The 21552-nt window shown below is 48.5% G+C and overlaps 1 protein-coding gene across 5 annotated transcripts in view; it reads right to left on the reverse strand.

Annotated features, from left to right (window-relative positions):
- Positions 1 to 21552, reverse strand: part of TCEA3 (transcription elongation factor A3) — a 46288-nt gene that overhangs the window by 11119 nt on the left and 13617 nt on the right. For all 5 annotated transcript variants that reach the window (XM_050792114.1, XM_050792104.1, XM_050792095.1 and 2 more), the window contains 4 exons: positions 19685 to 19747; positions 7553 to 7716; positions 7301 to 7362; positions 3005 to 3154 (listed from right to left, as the gene is read on the reverse strand). In XM_050792114.1, the coding sequence (XP_050648071.1) occupies positions 3005 to 3154; positions 7301 to 7362; positions 7553 to 7716; positions 19685 to 19747 (439 nt within the window). The remainder of the gene's footprint in view (positions 1 to 3004; positions 3155 to 7300; positions 7363 to 7552; positions 7717 to 19684; positions 19748 to 21552) is intronic.

The raw sequence follows: 21552 nt of genomic DNA on the forward strand, positions 1-21552 counted from the left end.
CACATCATACACAAAACACACACACTCCACACATCATACACACACTTCACACATCATACACACACACTTCACACATCATACATACACACTCCACACATCATACACAATGCGCCACACATCATGCACACACACTCCACACATCATCACACACACACTTCACACATCATACACACACACTTCACATATCATACACACACACTTCACACACATCATACACAATGCGCCACACATCATGCACACACACTCCACACATCATACACACACACTTCACACATCATACATACACACTCCACACATCATACACAATGCGCCACACATCATGCACACACACTCCACACATCATACACAAAACACACACACTCCACACATCATACACACACATTCCACACATCATACACACCACACACACTCCACACATCATACACACACACACACTCCACACATCATACACACACACTTCACACACATACACACACACTTCACACACATACATCATACATACACACTCCACACATCATACACAATACATGCATACTCCACACATCATACCCACCACACACACTCCACACATCATACACACACACTCCACACATCATACACAAAACACACACACTCCACACATCATACACACACTTCACACATCATACACACACACTTCACATATCATACACACACACTTCACACATCATACACACACACTCCACACATCATACACACACTTTACACATCATACACACCACACACACTTCACACATCATACACACACACTCCACATCTCATACACACACTCCACACATCATACACACACTTCACACATCATACACACACACTCCACATCTCATACACACACTCCACACATCATACACACACTCCACACATCATACACACACACTCCACACATCATACACACACTTCACACATCATACACACCACACACACTCCACACATCATACACACACTCCACATATCATACACACACTCCACATATCATATACACACTCCACATATCATACACACACTCCACACATCATACACACACTTCACACATCATACACACCACACACACTCCACACATCATACACACACTCCACACATCATACACACACTCCACATATCATACACACACTCCACATATCATACACACACTCCACACATCATACACACACACTCCACATATACACACACTCCACACATCATACACACACACTCCACATATCATACACACACTCCACACATCATACACACACTCCACACATCATACACACACTCCACACATCATACACACACACTCCACATATCATACACACACTCCACATATCATACACACACTCCACACATCATACACACACTCCACACATCATACACACACTCCACACATCATACACACACTCCACACATCATACACACACACACCACACATCATACACACACACTCCACATATCATACACACACTCCACATATCATACACACACTCCACACATCATACACACACTTCACACATCATACACACACTTCACACATCATACACACCACACACACTCCACACATCATACACAATACATACATACTCCACACATCATGCACAATGCACACACTCCACACATCATACACACACTCCACACACATACACACACACTTCACACATCATGCACAATGCACACACTCCACACATCATACACACACTCCACACATCATACACACACACTTCACACATCATACACAATACACTCACACATCATACACACCACACACACTCCACACATCATACACAATACACTCACACATCATACACACCACACACACTCCATACATCATACATACCACACACATACTAAACACCAAACACACCTCACACATCATACACACCACACACACACACACTCCACACATACACAGCCCCCACACTCCACACATCATACACACCAGTGGTCCCCAACCTTTTTGGCACCAGGGACTGGTTTCCTGGAAGACAGTTTTTCCATAGACGGGGTGGGGGATGGTTTCAGGATGATTCAAGTACATTACATTTATTGTGCACTTTATTTCTATTATTATTACATTGTGATATAGATAATGAAATAACTATCCAACTCACCATAATGTAGAATCAGTGGGAGCCCTGAGATCCCTTGTTTTCCTGCAACTAGATGGTCCCCACTTGGGGTGCTGGGAGACAGTGACAGATCATCAGGCATTAGATTCTCATGAGGAGCGTGCAACATAGATCCCTCGTATGCACAGTTCACAATAGGGTTCGTGCTCCTATGAGAATCTAATGCCGCCACTGATCTGACAGGAGGCGGAGCTCAGGCAGAAATGCAAGTGATGGGGAGAGGCTGTAAACACAGATGAAGCTTCGCTAGCTTGCCCACTGCTTACCTCCTGTTGTGTGGCCTGGTTCCCAACAGGTACCAGCCGGTGGCCCGGGGGTTGGGGATCTCTAATATATACCATACGCACATGCTCCATACATACATACACATACATACCACACACACTCCACATATACACACAACACACGTACCCCACACATACACACCACACACGCACCCCACATATACCCCTACACACCTCACACATCATATGTACCACACGGACACGCACTCCACACGTACAGCCCCCACGCACTCTGCACAATCTAGCTCTGGGGCCAGACAGCTTGCCTCCTGGCCTCAGCTGTTTCTAGCTGTGTGCATGGGCAAATCCATTTACTCCTCTGAGCCTCAGGATCCTCATCTGTAGAATGGGGATAATACACCTTTCTATCTCAGTTGGTGTGAACAACTTGGCCAATTCGCTGAACATGCTTAGCACAGCACTTAGAACCTATTAGCTGTGTTCAGGATTCTGCTAGTCCAGAGCCCGGTGGGGAGGCTGAGATGAGGCTGGTTGGAAAAGCTCCCTGGCTCATCGCTGCTGAGTCATGAGCCACTGACCCTCTGCACTAGGCAGGGCTGGGGGGACCTGGCTTCCTGCCCCACCATGCAGACGCCCTGCTCTCACCTCTGCTGTCATCTTGGCTATGAGCCCTGCAGAGATGGCCCCACTGAGCACATTCCGCCGCAGGCCGGGGTTCCTGGGGTCCTTGAGGTTGCTAATGCGGCTGCGCACGCGGTTCCGGTACTTCATGTCTGTGCTCTTGAGCTCTTGGTAGATATGTGACACAGTCAAGGGCGGGCCAGCCACTCGTGGAGGGGCACGGAAGGGTGCAGGCCTGGCCCTGATGCCTGAGGAGCTCCAGGACCCTCTCTTCCTATCCCTGGATTTCTACAGGGGTTGGGCCCCTCTTTTGTGACCTCTGACTCCCCAAGTGGGAATCTCTCTTGGGCATTTGTGGTCAGCCAAATATCAGAGACAGAAAACAGTCTCTGGGGTAAGATCAGATCATAGCAAGCACTATAGTGTCAGGGACACCAGGACCCTGGGTTTGTCTGAGCCTCTTGTGTGACCTCAGGTGAGTCACACAACCTCTATACGCCTGAGTTTCCTTATTTATAAAATACAAGGATTCTGTGAACTAAGCCACACGATGCAGTAGTGTGGTGTCTGGGATATATCAAATGCTGAACATACATGGGCTGCTAAGATGATGACAAGGATGCAGAGAACTTCTAGTTGGGAAGGGCCCCTGGAGGTTGTGAGTCCTGCTGTCAGTGGAAAAGATTAAGAGCCACATGTTTAAGGTTCTAAGAAGCCTTATTGCAAAAAAGAAACCACTGAGCTTTGTTTAATCTGGTGTTCCCAATACATTTGATTATAGAGTCCCCTTCCCCTCCTTCCTTTCCGCTACAAGACCTGTTACCATCCCATGGAACCCACGCTGGGAATTGCTGGTCAGAGTTACTTCTCCCATTAATAGATGAGGCAGCTGAGGCTTAGAAAGGGTGCAGGCCCTTGTTCAAGGCCATGGGGCAAATTCCCGGCAGAGACAGGGCTGGAAGCCAGACCCCTCCTGACGGTAACACTCTCTCCACTCACCCGGCAGGAAGTCACCCCTGGCCACCAACCACAGTGAGTTTCTGTCCAAACACTGCATCCTAGGCAGGCTTCCGAGCCTCCCACTCCCTCCACCCTCTGGAGGAGCTCAGGGAACACAGCCTCATTTTCTTGGTCTCCTGAGCCAAGGAAGATCAGGAAGACAAAGCTGTTGCTGGGAATAACCATATACAAGAAAGCGACTGCGGGGAATGTGGAAAAATGAAAACAGATGACTTGCTAGAAGTGGTGGGAGGGGAGGTGGTATTCTTTCTTTATTCTGTTATTGTTTTAATGCTGTCTGTACAATAAAAGTGTGAAAAGCAAAGAATATGCCACAATGCATGTGAAAGCCAAAAAATGTGTTTTAAAATGTGCCACTTGGGATTCCTCGGGTGTACTGATATGTGGAGCCAGCAGGGCTGGCGATATTTCACCAGTCTCTGACTCCGTCTCCATGCCCCAAGGTCACAGGAGGGGACGAGGTGGAGAGCAGACCAGGGGGCACTGGCCCCTCAGAGGAACTTTTGGCTGCATTGTTAGCACAGGGCCACTCCAAAGAGCACAGATCTATTTTAGGACACAGAGCGGTCAAGCCCCCAAATGTACCCTCCCCCTGACCTCCAGCTAGCTAAGAACAAAGAGCTAAAGGGTTTGATGCAGCTTTGATTTCCTCTCCTTTAGAACAGGGACATTCAGGCCGGGTGCGGTGGCTCACACCTGTAATCCCAGCACTTTGTGAGGCTGAGGAGGGCGGATCACCTGAGGTCAGGAGTTCGAGACCAGCCTGGGCAACATGGTGAAACCCCATCTCTACTAAAAATACAACAAAATTAGCCAGGTGTGGTGGTGGGCACCTGTAATCCCAGCTACTTGGGAGGCTGAGGCAGGAGAACCACTTGAACCCAGAAGGCAGAGGTTGCAGTGAGCAGAGATCATGCCACTGCACTCCAGCCTGGGCAACAGAGCAAGACTCCATCTCAAAAAAAAAAAAAAAAAAAAAAAGTGGATGGAGGCCGGGCGCGGTGGCTCAAGCCTGTAATCCCAGCACTTTGGGAGGCCGAGACGGGTGGATCACGAGGTCAGGAGATCGAGACCATCCTGGCTAACACGGTGAAACTCCGTCTCTACTAAAAAATTTTTTTTTTTTTTTTGGTTTTGTTTTGAGACGGAGTCTCACTCTGTGGCCCAGGCTGGAGTGCAGTGGCCGGATCTCAGCTCACTGCAAGCTCTGCCTCCCGGGTTTACGCCATTCTCCTGCCTCAGCCTCCCAAGTAGCTGGGACTACAGGCGCCCGCCAACTCACCCGGCTAGTTTTTTGTATTTTTTAGTAGAGACGGGGTTTCACCGTGTTAGCCAGGATGGTCTCGATCTCCTGACCTCGTGATCCGCCCGTCTCGGCCTCCCAAAGTGCTGGGATTACAGGCTTGAGCCACCGCGCCCGGCCTAAAAAATATTTTTAAAAAAACTAGCTGGGCGAGGTGGCGGGCGCCCGTAGTCCCAGCTACTCGGGAGGCTGAGGCAGGAGAATGGCGTGAACCTGGGAGGCGGAGCTTGCAATGAGCTGAGATCCGGCCACTGCACTCCAGCCTGGGCAACAGAGCGAGACTCCGTCTCAAAAAAAAAAAAAAAAAAAAAAGTGGATGGACGAAAGGCTGGGAGTGGAACTTTGTACTGGACCATCTGCGGTTGTTTCAAACTGGGCTTAAAGGTGGAAAGGATCTGCTTGGAGGGATGACTGTTCAGGACAAAATGAAGATGAAACTTGTGATAGTTCTGATACCTTGGGTTCTGCCTTCCTGAATTAATGGGAAATGATGAAAATGTACTTTTTGAGGTGCTGAATGGCTCCAGACTTGTTGAGGTATTGCTGATTAATCATTAAATGAGAGTAGAGAGAAACCACCAGAAAATGAGTTGGAGGGAATTAGGGTAGGCCACAGGCAGGAGATGGAAACGCAAATTTGTCGTCTGCAGATCGGCCCCTGACCCTCCCCAACAGACCCTGCTGAACTCCGCAGGTAGAGCCCAGGAGCCCTCAAAAGGGTAGCTTGCATCTTGGTGTGACACTTAGACTTCCTGTCCCCTGATTGCCTCCCCGCTCCAACACCATGCAAACCTTTGTCTCTAGTAAAAGAAGCTCCATGTTTTCATTCAATGGGGGCCAAGTGAGGAGGGAATTTTTTTCTCCCAAGCCAAACATCTTTTGGTGCAAGAGATCTATTAATATATCCCAGTGGTGGTCACCTCTCCTGTCTACACAAGGCCCCTTTCAGGTGATAAGCTGGGGAGCAGGGGGCACATCGAAAGGGTTCAGTAGGTGGAATCCAAAGACAAAGTCTCCAGTCCCGCTTTGACACCGAGCAGTTCTGAGCCTCAGACTCCTCTTCCATAAAATGGGAACCATCCCTGCCTCACAGAGAATGCTGTGAGAGCTAACAGAGGTAGGAATTGTCAATTGGCCATTGCAGTGCTTGATATATATTTGGGAGTAAAAAAATGGGGCAGGGGGTGCTGGGCGTGGTGGCTCACGTCAGTAATCCCAGCACTTTGGGAGGCAAAGCAGGGGTGCATCACCTGAGGTCAGGAGTCCGAGACCAGCCTGACCAACATCATGAAACCCATCTCTACTAAAAATACAAAATTAGTCAGGTGTGATGGTGCATGCCTGTAATTCCAGCTACTTGAGAGGCTGAGGCAGGAGAATTGCTTGAACCCAGAAGTTGTAGGTTGCAGGGAGGCGAGATTGCGCCATTGCACTCCAGCCTGGGCAACAAGAGCGAAACTCCGTCTCAACAACAACAAAAAGGGGGAGCTGTTAACATCAGAGCATGGGAGAAGGGAAAAGGCTGGGCATGAGAAATGCTGACTTCTCAGTCTAGTCTGTTCTTGGAGGTAACGACTTGACCAACTGAGGCACGCTATGACACAGCCTAGCTGGCACAGCCGCTGAGCCTCCAGGTTCCAGGGTCATACTTTCTGGGTTCAGATCCCATCTCTGCTACTACTGTTAGCTATATGGGCTTTGGGAAATGATTCGACCTCTCTGAGTCTCGGTGACTTCACCCATGAAACTGGATAAATCAGGGAACCTACCCTGTGGGGTTGTTATCAACACTAAATGAGGTACTGCTCATTTTCAAGTTTTGCTGGCAGGTGTAAAATAATAATTAATGTTAGATAGAATTAAGAGCTCTGGTTCAGGGGCAGAGCAGGGGCTGTTCCTGGAGCCCTTCCTCTCCTTCCTCACTCTCCCAGCTCGCTTGCACCTTGGAGGGGTGCTGCTAGACGGTCCAGACACCCACAGCCCTGGCACAATTCAAGGATATGATCTTCGATTTCTGATGCCATCTTGTCACAGTTGACTCCATAGTCCTTGTAATCATCTAAAAGAGATTCGAGAAATACAGGTATCAGCCAGACACAACATAGGCAGTGAAGCCTGCTTGTGCCAGGAACTACAGTGTTCCTGTACCATCCCCAGGGGTGCTGAGAAAGACTGAATCTCATCTGCCCTTGGCGAGATTGGGAAAAGGAACCCCTTCCCTCCCTCATCCCTAGCCCAGGCTCTCTCACCGTCCGCTTTCAGGGCTGCTGACAGCATCTCCACACACTTGTCCCGGACAGAGTCCCCTGTGAGATAGCAGGGGGCCAGGAGACAGATGGAGGAGGCAAACGTGGGGGTCAAGGGGCTGCTAGGTGTTCTGGGGCTCTCCGCTTTTGATTTGCTGCTGTTTGATCTGAGGATGACAATCAGTAACAGACATTTGACATTAAGAGAGTAAAGCATTTATTGAGCAGCATTCTAGATGTCTTGATGGATGATCTCCTATAATCCTCACAACCCGATGAGATAGGTACTATTTTAGGCATTTGACATGGATCATCTCATTTAATCCTCATGACAACCCCATGAGGTTGATACTATTCTTATCCCCATTTGAGAGACGCATTTTAAAGTGCATGGTAGAGAAAGATGTATCTAAAGGTGCACTTGGCTCAGGTCACACTTCGACGAACCAGTAGAAACAGAATTCAAACCCAGGCAGTTGGCTCTTAACCAGCCACTGTGCTTTCCTCATTGTAGAACAGTGTAACGCCACCAATAATTATATGCAATTGATTATGCACTGTGCTAGCTGCTATCTATGCTCTCCTAAATGTATGAACTGTTTATTCACTCATTCACTAAATATTTATTAGACACCTGTTCTCCAGGTACTTGCCAAGAACAAGGGATAATGCAGATAAGTCAGCAAAGCTCCTTCCCTCAAGGGGCTTACAGTCTAGTGAATAGCGACTATCTACCACCATTTAAAAGGGCTGGCTTTACTGGATGCCAGAACTGTGCCAGGCACTTTACAAGTATTTTCCAATTTAATCTTCATACCCGTCCCAGGAGGTAGATACTCTCATCATCCCCATTTAAAGATGAGGAAATAAACCCAGAGAGGTACACCACTGAGATTTGCCTAAGGCTATACACCACCACGATTTGAACCTACATCTGTCTAATTCCAACACCTATGCTCTTTTTATTAATTTATTTTTTGAGATAGGATCTCTCTCTGTCACCCAGGCTGGAGTGCAGTGGTGCAATCATGGCTCACTATAACCTTGACCTCCTGGGCTCAGACAATCCTCCCACCTCAACCTCCAAGGAGCTGGGATCACAGAAGCATGCCATCATACCTGGCTAATTTTTACATTTTTTTGTGGAGATGGGATCTCACCATGTTGCTCAGGCTGATCTAAAACTCCTGGGCTCAAGCAATCCACCTGCCTTGGCCTTCCAAAGTGCTGGGATTACAGGTGTGAGCCACCACACCCAGTCAACACCTATGCTATAATCTATGATGTACTATCCAAGAATTATCTCATACTGGTTTTAAGTGTATATGTGTGTGTGTGTGTGTGTGTATGCATACACGCACAGACATTTAGAAGGCTAACTATGTGGCTCAAGCTGTCATAACAAAATATCAGACTGGGTGGCTTCGCTAACAGAATTTATTTCTCATGGTTCTGGAGGCTGGGAAGCCCAAGATCAAGTTGCTGGCCAATTTGCTTTCTGGTGAGGGCTCTCTCTTTGCTTGCGAATGGCAGTCTTCTCATTGTGTTTACATGGTGGCTCTTCTCATAGGGACAGTAATCCTATTGGATCAGGGCTCCACCCTTATGACCTGATTTAACCTTAACGAAGGCCCTATCCCCAAATACAATCACAATGGGGTTTGGGATTTCAACATATGAATTTTAGGGGGTCACAAACATTCAGCCCGTAACACCATGTTAATAGCAATTATCTCTCTGAGGTGGAACAAAGAAATAGATTTTCTTTGTTTGCTTATGCCTATTTGCTAAATCTTCTATAAAGAATATATCTACTTTTGTGATGTGAGAAACACTTTTTTTTTTTTTTTTTTTTTTTTTTTTTGAGAGGGAGTCTCGCTCTGTCATCCAGGCTGGAGTGCAGTGACACAATCTTGGCTCACTGTGACCTCCACTTTCTGGATTCGAGCGATTCTCCTGCCTCAGCCTCCCTAGTAGCTGGGATTACAGGTGTGCGCCACCACGCCCAGCTAATTTTTGTATTTTTAGTAGAGATGGGGTTTTGCCATGTTGGCCAGGCTGGTCTTGAACCCCTGACCTCAGGTGATCTACCCGCCTTGGCCTCCCAAAGTGCTGGGATTACAGGCATGAGCTATGGTGCCCAGCCAAAAAATGCATTCGTGCCAGAAATGCATGGAAGTGTGGAAGACCAAGGTTTGCATGGGCAATGTCAAAGGGCTCAGTGTAGCTGGAGCGTGAGGGCGAGGGAGCTTGCGAGAAGGAGAGGGAGTTGGAGAGAAAAGATCTAACCAGACTCTGGGGTTTGTTAAGGATGGTAAAACAAAAGCCACCATTTACCGCAGGTCTGCTCTTTATTCTTCTTGATAACCCTAAAAGTCACAAATTACTGGGCCCATTTTACAGATGATGGAACGGAGCCTTGAAGAAGTGAAGTGTGTCAATCATAGCTCACTGCAATCTCGAACTCCTGGGCTCAAATGATCCTCCCGCCTCAGCCTCCCAAGTAACTAGGACTGACTCCGGGCAGATGCTGCCACATCAGGCCATTTTTTTTTTTTTTTTTCTGTAGAAATGGGGTTCTCAATATGTTGCTCAGGCTGGACTCAAACTCCTGGCCTCAAATGATCCACTCGCCTTGGCCTCCCAATGTGCTGGGATTACAGGCATGAGCCACTGTGCCTGGCATGACTTTGTGATAGTTGCACAACTCCCTCCCTCCAGAGATGTTTTTGCACTATTCTTAGGGTAGGAGCCAGGAAGTTAGGAAGTCTCTGTCTTCATTCCTCTGCTCTTCTCACCTCCTTTTTCAATAACCCATCAGAATCTGCCAGCCAGCCCCTATATCTCTGCTCAGAAAAAAGTGGATTCATCAGAGTTGAAAAAATTAAGGTCCCCTCCTGGAGTGAAATTAAGACCCACTCGAGGGTCTTACCAAACTGAGCCCTTGTGGAAGTGCCCAGAGAGCTGCTGCATTTCCTCACTCCAGGAGGCACCATTCACATTATTAGCTTGATACCTCCTGTAATTGTACAGTGCACAGCCTGGGCAGCTGCACCAGGCAGCCTTGGGACCTGGATCCACAGCTGCTTCTCATGTTCACTTTCAGGCTGTAGACATGCTACTTCCTTTCAGGAAGAAGAGGATTCTGGACTTCTGCCAAAGTCTTTCAGGCCCAGGGAGTTGTGTCTGAGAGTGAGACTGACTGAGTAGCCCAGACTTCTCAGGATCAACAACCTGGAGTTACCAGAGAATCTCATCCAACATCCAGCTGGGCACAGCTCAGTGTGGACTCTGCTGGTGACCTCCCTGTCCCCCACCTCTTGCTGTTTGGCCTGACCTTGGATCCCCTCTTTCACTTCAGACCCCTGGACCTTTGGGATTTTTGCATTCTCTAGAGACTTGAGGTTCCTCAAAGGTGTCTCCGTGCATACCGGTGAGGTGGGCGGGGGATGCAAAGCTCTGTTCTTATAAGGTTTACATTTTGAATTTCTAAAAATTTTGTCCAAAGGGATTCATTTCCTACCTTTTATTTATTTATTTATTTTTAATGCAGTTTTGAAACTTGCTGTCCTAGATTAATCTAGCCTTGATTCTACCCGACCCTGCCTGACAACTGGGTTGCCTGGCAGCATGGTGGAGGGACAGGGAAGCTGAGATCCAAGCAGATTTTTCCTGGAGTCAGACTGCAGCAGGAGGTTTGGGTGAGGAAAGGCTGGACAGGGTGTGAACTAGTGGGGCTGTCGGCAACCCAAAATGGATGTGCCTGCCCCCAAGCCTGGTCCTGGTCACTGGGTTCCCGCCTGAACAGTCACAACAGCCCCCAAACTGGTTTCCCTGTGTCCTCTTCCCCCACTACAACCCATTTGCCAAAGGGCAGCCAGAGGGACTTTTCAAAAATCCACAACTGATCAAGTCACTCCCCTGCTTGTAACCCTCCAACACAGGGTTCTCACCCCCTGGGGCCACAGACCAGTACGGGTCTGTGGCCTGTTAGGAATCGGGTCACACAGCAAGAAGTGGGACTATTGTGAACTGTGCACGTGAGGGATCTAGGTTACACGCTCCTTATAAGAATCTAATGCCTGATGATCAGAGGTGGAACAGTTTCATCTTGAAACCATCCCCCACAAGCCCTGGTCCGTGGAAAAACTGTCTTCTATGAAACCAGTCCCTGGTGCCAAAAAGGTTGGGGATTGGTGGTGTAACAGCTTCCAATTATTTTTAGCATAAAGTAAAACTCCTGGCCAGGTGCAGTGGCTCATGCCTAAAGTTCCAGCACTTTGGGACATCGAGGTGGGAGAATCACTTGTGGTCAGGAGTTCGAGACCAGCCTGGCCAACATGGCCAAACCCTGTCTGTACTAAACATATAAAAATTAGCTGGGCACGGTGGCGCACGCCTGTAATCCCAGTTACTCAAAAGGCTGAGGCACAAGAATCGCTTGAACCCGGGAGGCGGAGGCTGTAGTGAGCCGAGATCACGCCACTGCGCATCAGTCTGAGCGACACAGCGAGACTGTGTCTCCAAAAAAACAAACAAAAAGAAAACAAAAAAAACTCACCACAGCCTCCCAGCCACTGCACTTCCTGCCCCTACCCGCTTTTTGATGTGATCTCATGCCATGCTCTTCTCATGGTTTATGGAAGGCCCCCACAGCACTGCTTCTTTCTGTTCCTTAAACATACCCATCCTCCCAGTGCCCGGCCTTTGCACAGGCTGGTCTTCCTTCCTGGAATGTTCTTCCTCCTCCAGGTCTCAGCTGGCATGAGGGAGACCTTCTGTCACCACCTCAGCCAAGGCTGATAGTCCCCGCACTGTAACTCCCTAACACATCACCTGATTTCTATCTTTTACAGCACTTATCCAAGTGTATGATTAACTTGTTCATGTGTTTATAAACATCGTCTGCCTCCATCTCCAGATTACAGGCTCCAGAGTATTGGGACCCCGTCACAGGTTCACTATTGCATTCCAGCTCCTGTAACAGTGCCCTAGGTGGACACTTGATACATCGTTGCTAAACGGATGGATGAATGAATAAATGGATGAATATATGACGAATTGAGGAACTGACCATAGAGAGACGAAAGGCACATCCAGAGGATCCCCCATGGCTGAAATGTGGAAAGAAGAAGGTCCTCTTTGGAAGGACAGTGGCTCCACTCTCTGGGCCTAGGAGAGGGATCAGGAGTACGAGAGGGATCTCTCTCGGAGCCAGCCTCCGTCAACTCCCAGGACCCAGGTAACGCCATCTCCTGCAGCTGGGATGGTGCCTCGCCGACCTGTGCGCGCCCTTGCACACTCTCAACAGCTACGACTCACCACAGGAAAACCATCAGGGGAGCCTGTAGCATGCTGCTTTGAGGGAGCCCAACGAGTGACAGTAATAATGGTGGCCATTTTTGAAATGACTGCACTGAGTTACTTTACTTATTAAGAACCTAGGCTCTGGAGTTTAACTCCCAGGTTCACAGCCTGATACCAACACTTTGTAGCTATGTGACCTTGGTTGGGTTCCTTAACCCCTAGGTGCCTCAGTTTTTTTCACACGTAAAATAGGTTAAACAACAGTACCCATCTTAAGGGGCAGATGAAAGCAACTAAGTGACAAAGTGTTACGCAGTTTACATAGATAACCAGGTTTCATGTGAGTATTATTACAAAGTATTATGTGTTCATTGAGCACTTACATGGTTTGGGAACAGTGCTGGGTATTTCATTACCTTATTTAATCCTCACAATGACCTTGAGAGGGGTTCATAATTGTCTCCATTTTACAGATCAATAGATTGAAGCTCAGAGAGCTGAAATGAATTATCTGTCCAAGTTACTGTCCCAAGTTACCCATCCAACTAGCAAAGGGTATAGTCAGACCACGAACCTGTCTGTCGCCCTTCCAAATTATTTTCAACACATCAACTGTGTCTCTAAAATGAGCAAGACTAGGCTGTTTGGAGCATTTCTTCCCACCTTCCTGGCAGGGCACACCCAGCCCTGGTCCTGCCTCCCCAGTTAGGAGCTGGCTGGCTGGCTGGAATTCGTGTCTGGGCAGCATTTCAGGCAGCCACACTCATTTTGCTTTCAGTGCACACGCCTGGGAACTGAGCCAAACTGCAGAGAGGGCATCACCGGCCGGGGTGGGATTGGGGATTGGATCTATCAACAGCTTCCTTCTGCTCCCTGGATGTGCCTGCACCGCACTAGCCCTTAAAAAACCCTCCTGCCACAGGTCTGAGTAGAGGCATCCGGAGGCCGGGCTCGCTGCTTCTGTGCGCCACCTCGAGGGCATTTCTGTTACTGCATCAGCGAGCATGCTCTGCAAGTAGCAAATCATTCTGACAGCCAGGTAAAAGGACAACTGATACATCTAGTTCCTGTATCAGTTGTCCTTTTACCTGGCTGTCAGAATGATTTGCTACTTGCAGAGCATGCTCGCTGATGCAGTAACAGAAATGCTATGTTCTCACTCATAGGTGGGAACTGAACAATGAGATCACTCGGACTCAGGAAGGGGAACATCACACACCGGGGCCTATCATGGGGAGGGGGGGGAGGGGGGAGGGATTGCATTGGGAGTTATACCTGATGTAAATGACGAGTTGATGGGTGCAGCACAGCAACATGGCACAAGTATACATATGTAACAAACCTGCACGTTATGCACATGTACCCTACAACTTAAAGTATAATAATAATAAATAAATTAAAAAAAAAAAAAAAAAAAGGACAACTGAGAACAGTTGTCCCCTGTCACCATGGTATCCTTCGTGGTCTTCTTCCTGGTACTCCAGCTACAGTTCTCAGAGCATCATGCTCACTCCCACTTCCACACCTTTGCGTGTGCCATTTCTTTCTGCTTGAAATGACTCTCCTGACTTGCCTCCAAAACTCCTCCTATTAGACTTTCCATTCTCAGCTCAAATACTTTCTCTTCCATGAAGCCTCCTTTGACTTTTATAGTCATATTGAGACATGATTCCTATGCTCCCATGGTGTTTTATACCTACCCCTTTCTAAAAACATGCATTTTGGTGTCTGCCTCTGCACTCATGGTTAGCCCTAAGAAGGGAGAAATGATGAGTTTTAACCTTTGCCTGGCCTTAGAGGTCGAAAACAGGTGGGCTACAAATATGTTTTGTCTCCCTACTGTGTCACAGAAAAATGTGAATATGTTGCTGATACTGATAATTGGGAGTTTTGGTCGGGCATGGTGGCTCACACCTGTAATCCCAGCACTTTGGGTGGTTGAGGCAGGAGGACTGCTTGAGCCCAGGAGTTCGAGACCAGCCTGGGCAACAAAGTGAGACTCTGTTTCTACAAAAAAATATATTTTTTAAGTTAGCCAGGTGTGGTGACATGCACCTGTGGTCCTAGCTACACGGGAGGCTAGGGCAGGAGGATCACTTGAACGGGAGGCTGAGGCTGCAGTGAGCCCTGTTTATACCACTGCATTCCAGCCTGGGCAAGATCCTATCTCAAAAAAGGTGGTTGGGGGGAGTCTCATATGAAAATCTAGGTGTCTGGTTTTTTTTTTTTTAAGTAATTGGAAGACATGGCACACTGGACCTGCATTTCCCCAAAGCAACAATCAGCTGGGGTGGGGTAGTGGCTGTCCCCTTCAGACAGACACGTACTTTCTAGTTTGCCATGATCTCCACTAGTCACCCAGTATATGCGTGTGCCCTTGATCCCTGGAGAATGTTGAATTTGCAAGGAAGTGCTCAATAGATGTGCTTACCAAATCAATGAATGGATGAATGAATGAAAGAGAAAAATGAAATAGAGAAATAAATCGTGCAGGAAACAGTCTGGGTAGGAGATAAATTAATGAGATTTGCAGCTGGGCATGGTGGCTCATGCCTGTAATCCCAGTACTTTGGGGTGGCCGAAGAAGGTGGATCACGAGGTCAAGAGATTGAGACCATACTGGCCAACATGGTGAAACCCTGTCTCTACTAAAAATACAAAAAGTTAGCTGGGCATGGTGGGCCGCATCTGTAGTCCCAGCTACTTGGGTGGCTGAGGCAAGAGAATCACTTGAACCCGGGAAATGGAGGTTGCATTGCATTCCTTCCAAAGAGGACCTTCTTCTTTCCACATTTCAGCCCTGGGGGACCCTCTGGGTGTGCCTTTCATCTCTCTGTGGTCAGTTCCTCAATTCATCATGTATTCATTCATTTATTCATTCATCCACTCCACTGCACTCCAGCCTGGTGACAGAGTGAGACTCCATCTCAAAAAAATAATGATAATGAGACTTGCTTGTGTCCCTTTTGGTTTCCTACCCTCACTAGTGAACCAGCAGGAAATGGCACAGCTTCTGGAAGGACAAACAGATTCTGTCTGACTGATCTTCAGAGAAAGAATGCATTATGGGAGGGAGCTAGGGGATTTCAAGACCATGAAGGCAAAGTCAGGAGGAGTCTGGAGGCTCAAATCCTTACATGAACGTTGAGTGTTTTTATTTTTATTTTTTTATTTTTTTATTTTTTGAGATGGAGTCTTGCTCTGTCGCCCAGGCTGGAGTGCAGTAGCGTGATCTCAGCTCACTGCAAGCTCTGCCTCCCAGGTTCACGCCACTCTCCTGCCTCAACCTTCCGAGTAGCTGGGACTACAGGAGCTCGCCACTACGCCCGGCTAATTTTTTATGTTTTTAGTAGAGACGAGGTTTCACCGTGTTAGCCAGGAATGGCCTCAATCTCCTGACCTCGTGATCTACCCCCCTTGGCCTCCCAAAGTGCTGGGATTACAGGCATGAGTCACCGCGCCCCACCCGAGTGTTTTTATTACAGTATCAAATCCAGAATGTCACAAGTGGCCAGTGTTTCATCTGGGAATAAGATGACCCTTCATTATCCAGGAAAGTCTTCACACGTGGCATCTCTGGTTCCTGCCAGGAAATGTCAGGAGTATCCCTCTCCTTCTCGCCCTACCCCTACTTTGGCCCAAGTCATAGTGACAACCCAAAATGCCTCCACACATTTCTAAATGACCCCTGCTGAGATCCACTGGTCTAGAACCATTTCTAGGAGCCACCATTTCTAGGCCTGACCCACATCAGACATTGCTAATTGACTGCAGAACTTTTTCTACAGCCTCTGATTCCCTCTCCAATCAGCACTCCAGATAGCTTCCACTCATCAGCTGGAGCGGCTGCCATGCTGGATGGAAGTGTGCAATGCAGCCTAGGCCTGTTTAATCTTTTTTTTTTTTTTTTTTTTTTTTGAGACGAAGTGTCACTCTGTCCCCCAGGCTGGAATGCAGTGGCCGGATCTCAGCTCACTGCAAGCTCCGCCTCCTGGGTTTACGCCATTCTCCTGCCTCAGCCTCCCGAGTACCTGGGACTACAGGCGCCCACCACCTCGCCCGGCTAGTTTTTTGTATTTTTTAGTAGGGACAGGGTTTCACCATGTTAGCCAGGATGGTCTCAATCTCCTGACCTCATGATCCGCCCGTCTCGGCCTCCCAAAGTGCTGGGATTACAGGCTTGAGCCACCGCGCCCGGCCCTGTTTAATCTTCATAAAACCTTAAACAACCTAATTTTTGTGTCTCTACTTTTCTTTCCAATGGCAATCTTACTGATACATTAGGCTTAAAATAATTCTGCAACTTCCCACCAGGGTGCCCCAAAACCCAACATGGCCCCATGGACCCTAATCGTTCTCATTGATCTGCTGCTTGGCTACTTCCTGGCCTGGCCTGCTCTCCTTGGCCCTGTTTCTCCTCCTGTGACCTCTGACCACTCTCTTAGACCACACTTCACACCCATTCCTTTACTCACAATCTCTCCTTGGTGCTCTCATCCAGGTTCTTCAGATGTCAGTTACACACTAATGACTACAATTTTTGTTTTGTTTTGAGATGGAGTCTCGTTCCGTCCCCCAGGCTGAGTGCAGTGGCGTGATCTCAGCTCACTGCAACCTCTGCCTCCCAGGTTCAAGTGATTCTCTTGTCTCAGCCTCCTGAGTAGCTGGGATTACAGGCACCTGCCACCACGCCGACTGACTTGTATTTTTAGCAGAGATGGGGTTTCTCCATGTTGGCCAGGCTGGTCTTGAACTCCCAGCTTCAAGCAATCTGCCCACCTCGGCTTCCTAAAGTGCTGGGATTACAGGCATGAGCCACCGCACCTGGCCTTGACTCTGCAATTTATATTTCCAGCTGAGACTTTCTTCCTGAATTGTAGCTTCATATAATCCAACTGCATATTCGACTTCTCCAACTGAATGACTAACACACGCCTCGAATCCAACACATCGAGACCTGAACTCTGAATTTTCCACCCCAAGCCTGATTTGCATAAGCACAGTCTTCCCCATGCCAATTCATGGCAACTCCATCCTTGCAGATGCTCAAGTGAAAAATCTTGGACTCATCCCCGACTCCTCTGTTTCTCTCATTCCCCACATTCAATCTGTCAGGAAGTTCTGTCAGCTTTCCTGTCAAGATATATCCTGAAACCACCCCTTCACCCTACTTCCACCATTACCTCCCTCATCCATGCCACTGTGATATCTTGCCTGAATTACCACAACAGCCTCCTGGCTGGTGTTGCTGCTCCTTCATTCCTGGCACAGCAGCCAGAGCCATCCTGATAAATTTGGTGACATCATTCCCGCCCTCGGTATCCTCCAATAGCTCCAGCTTTACTCATTCCTCCAACTCTCCCCCTTGCTTAAACTGCTCCAGCCCTTGGCCACCTCACTGCTCCTTGACTCTGCCAGGCACACCCCAACCTCAGGGTGCTTGGCTTGGAATGACCCCAATATCTGCTTGGCTAAAACCCTCTTTCAAGCTGTTGCCTAACGGTCACTTCCTCAATGAGGCCTTTTCTGACAACTCCATGAATATCCTTCCCCAATCCTCTTCCCTCTCCACTTCTGTTTTCCATAGGACTTGTCACCTTCTAAACTTTGCCTGTCGCCCCCTATTTAGACTAAAGGCCCCCCATCACTGCAGGAATTTTTGTCTCTTTTGTGAATTTCTGTATCCCTGGCACCTAGAATAGTTCTCGCCACATAGTAGGCCCTCAATAAATATTTGATGACTAAATGACTGGATGATTTTTTGGGTAGACATCCTAGCCAGTTCAGCCCAAATCCAGAGAGCCCACTCCAGGTATAGGCTTTTTTTTTTTTTTTTTTTTTTTTGACAGAGTCTCGCTCTGCAGCCAGGCTGGAGTGCAGTGGCGCGATCTCAGCTCACTGCAAGCTCCACCTCCCAGGTTCACACCATTCTCCTGCCTCAGCCTCCCAAGTAGCTAGGATTACAGGCGCCCACCACCACGCCCGGTAATTTTTTTGTATTTTTTTAGTAGAGGCGTGGTTTCACCGTGTTAGCCAGGATGGTCTCAATCTCCTGACCTCGTGATCCGCCCGCCTCAGCCTCCCAAAGTGCTGGGATTACAGGTGTGAGCCACTGTGCCTGGCCATTGTTTTGTTTTTGTTTTTGAGATGGAGTCTCACTCTGTTGCCCAGGCTGGAGTGCAGTGGCGTGACCTCGACTCACTGCAACATCTGCCTTCTGGGTTCAAGCGATTCTACTGCCTCAGCCTCCCGAGTAGCTGGGATTACAGGTGCCCACCACCATGCCTGGCTAATTTTTGTATTTTTAGTAGAGGCAGGGTTTTGCCATGTTGGCCAGGCTGGTCTCGAACTCCTGACCTCAAGTGATCTGCCTGCCTCGTCCTCCCAAAGTGCTGGGATTACAGGCACGAGCCACTGTGCCCAGCCTAGGTATCGGCTTTCAAGACCTCTGTCCTCACTGGGTTCAATCAGACCTTGAGACTGGTCGTCTGACAATGATGGGGCAACAGCAACCAGTCAGCCGTCCCAGGTAAGGAGCCACACGCCTGATTCAGGGGCCCACTTGCTAAATGGATGGATGAATAAATACATGAATGAATACATGATGAATTGAGCAATTGACCACAGAGAGATGAAAGGCACATCCAGAGGGTCCCCCAGGGCTGAAATGTGGAAAGACTGTGTGGGTCTTAGAATATGGGGGCAACATAACGTAGGACGTTTCTTCCTTCCCCTCTTTCCTCTGCCTTAAGCTTCCTCCATAAAAACAGAGAAGGGGACACAGGCTGAATAGGACATTGGGATGGAGAAGGCTGTGGCTTCCTTTACCTTTCCACTGATGGCCTTTTTGGAGAGGAGGTGGCAGAAGACTTGGAGTCCACAGAGTCTCTCCTGAAAGAAGAGAAATTGGCGATGAGACTGCTTTGTAGGCTAGCATCAGTGCTGACAGGAAGGTGGGGAGAAAGCATCCTGGGAAAAGGCCAGCTGGATTGAGGCTAAGGAAGCCCACCCGGACCACAGCTACGTGGGAGAGGGAGCTCCAGGCGGTGCCGGCTGGTCATGACCTTCACCTACCCTCCATCAAATGAACCAATACAAGGGAAGGAAGTCGATATCTGCCAAGGGCCTAACACATATCGCATGTATGTGACATGTGTTGTGTTGCTCATTATCAACAACTATTCTCAGCAGGCCCTTGTCCTCCTGGCTGTCAGGCAGGCCTTAGCTAACTGGAGTCCACAGAGACTGGATTCCTGGAGTTGTCTATACTCATCTGGAACCACAGAAACAGAGAGATCCGCTTCAGCCTCCCTGGCAGGCACTTTAGGAGGAGGAGAGGAGAAACACATGGGCCTTGGGGATAGAAGAGCTGGGTTAAAATAGCAATCAAAAAAGCAAGAGACAAAATTAGATGCGGACTGTGACTAAAGTCACGCAAGAAAACCAATGCACAGGAGGAAAAGCAGATCTAAAGAAAATATATTCAAATGCTGTTTACAGCTAGGGTGATGGGTTTAAAGGCGAATTTTTCGGCCAGGTGCGGTGGCTCAAGCCTGTAATCCCAGCACTTTGGGAGGCCGAGACGGGTGGATCACGAGGTCAGGAGATGGAGAACATCCTGGCTAACACGGTGAAACCCCGTCTCTACTAAAAAATACAAAAAACTAGCTGGACGAGGTGGCCGGCGCCTGTAGTCCCAGCTACTCGGGAGGCTGAGGCAGGAGAATGGCGTAAACACAGGAGGCGGAGCTTGCAGTGAGCCGAGATCCGGCCACTGCACTCCAGCCTGGGCGACAGAGCGTCTCAAAAAAAAAAAAAAAAGTGAATTTTTCCCCCAATTTTTCCAAAATGCATGCAGCTACATTCTTTTTATGATGTATAATGTAGTTCTTCTTTTTACTGGTTTTAAAAAATTAATCTGTTTGTTAATTGCAAACCCCACTCTCCATCTCACTTACCCTGCCCTCCTTTTAATTCCATAGTACATGTCACCTTCTAGCATACTTGACTAGCATAATTGACTTTTTTTTCTTTGAGACAGAGTCTCACTCTGTTGCCCAGGCTGGAGTGCAGTGGTGCTATCTTAGCGACTCACTGAGACCTCCGCCTCCTGGGTTCAAGTGATTCTCCTGCCTCAGCCTCCCGGGTAGCTGGGATGACAGGCACGTGCCACCACGCCTAGCTAATTTTTATATTCTTAGTAGAGAGGGGGTTTCACCATGTTGGCCAGGCTGGTCTCAAACTCCTGACATCAGGTGATCTGCCCACCTCGGCCTCCCAAAGTGCTGGGATTACAGGCGTGAGCCACCGCGCCCGGCCAATTTACTTATTTATATTTAATTATATTTATTGTCTGACACCCCATGTAAATTCCACAAGAGCAGCATTTGGCAGGTTTTGGTCACTGTGGTGAACACTATCTGTGCTCAGCCCACTTCCCCTTGGGTGGTCACTCTCTCAGTGGCCTCTGGACCCAAGAGCTGCCTCCTGCAAGCTCCCCAGGGCCTCTGTTTGAGGGAGTTCTCTCCCTCAGCTAGGCTGGCTGGAAGTGCTGGTCACTAACTAATGACCCCAGGAGCAGCCCTCCACCAGACACACGGGAGAGGGGAAGAGAGGTCCTCATTCACATGCCCCTGCACTCCCACAACAGGCCCTGGGAGTTCTTCTGTGGGGTTTCTCCTTAGTGCCCCTTGGGG

Source organism: Macaca thibetana, chromosome 1, assembly GCF_024542745.1.
Source record: "Macaca thibetana thibetana isolate TM-01 chromosome 1, ASM2454274v1, whole genome shotgun sequence".
Lineage (NCBI taxonomy): Eukaryota > Metazoa > Chordata > Mammalia > Primates > Cercopithecidae > Macaca > Macaca thibetana.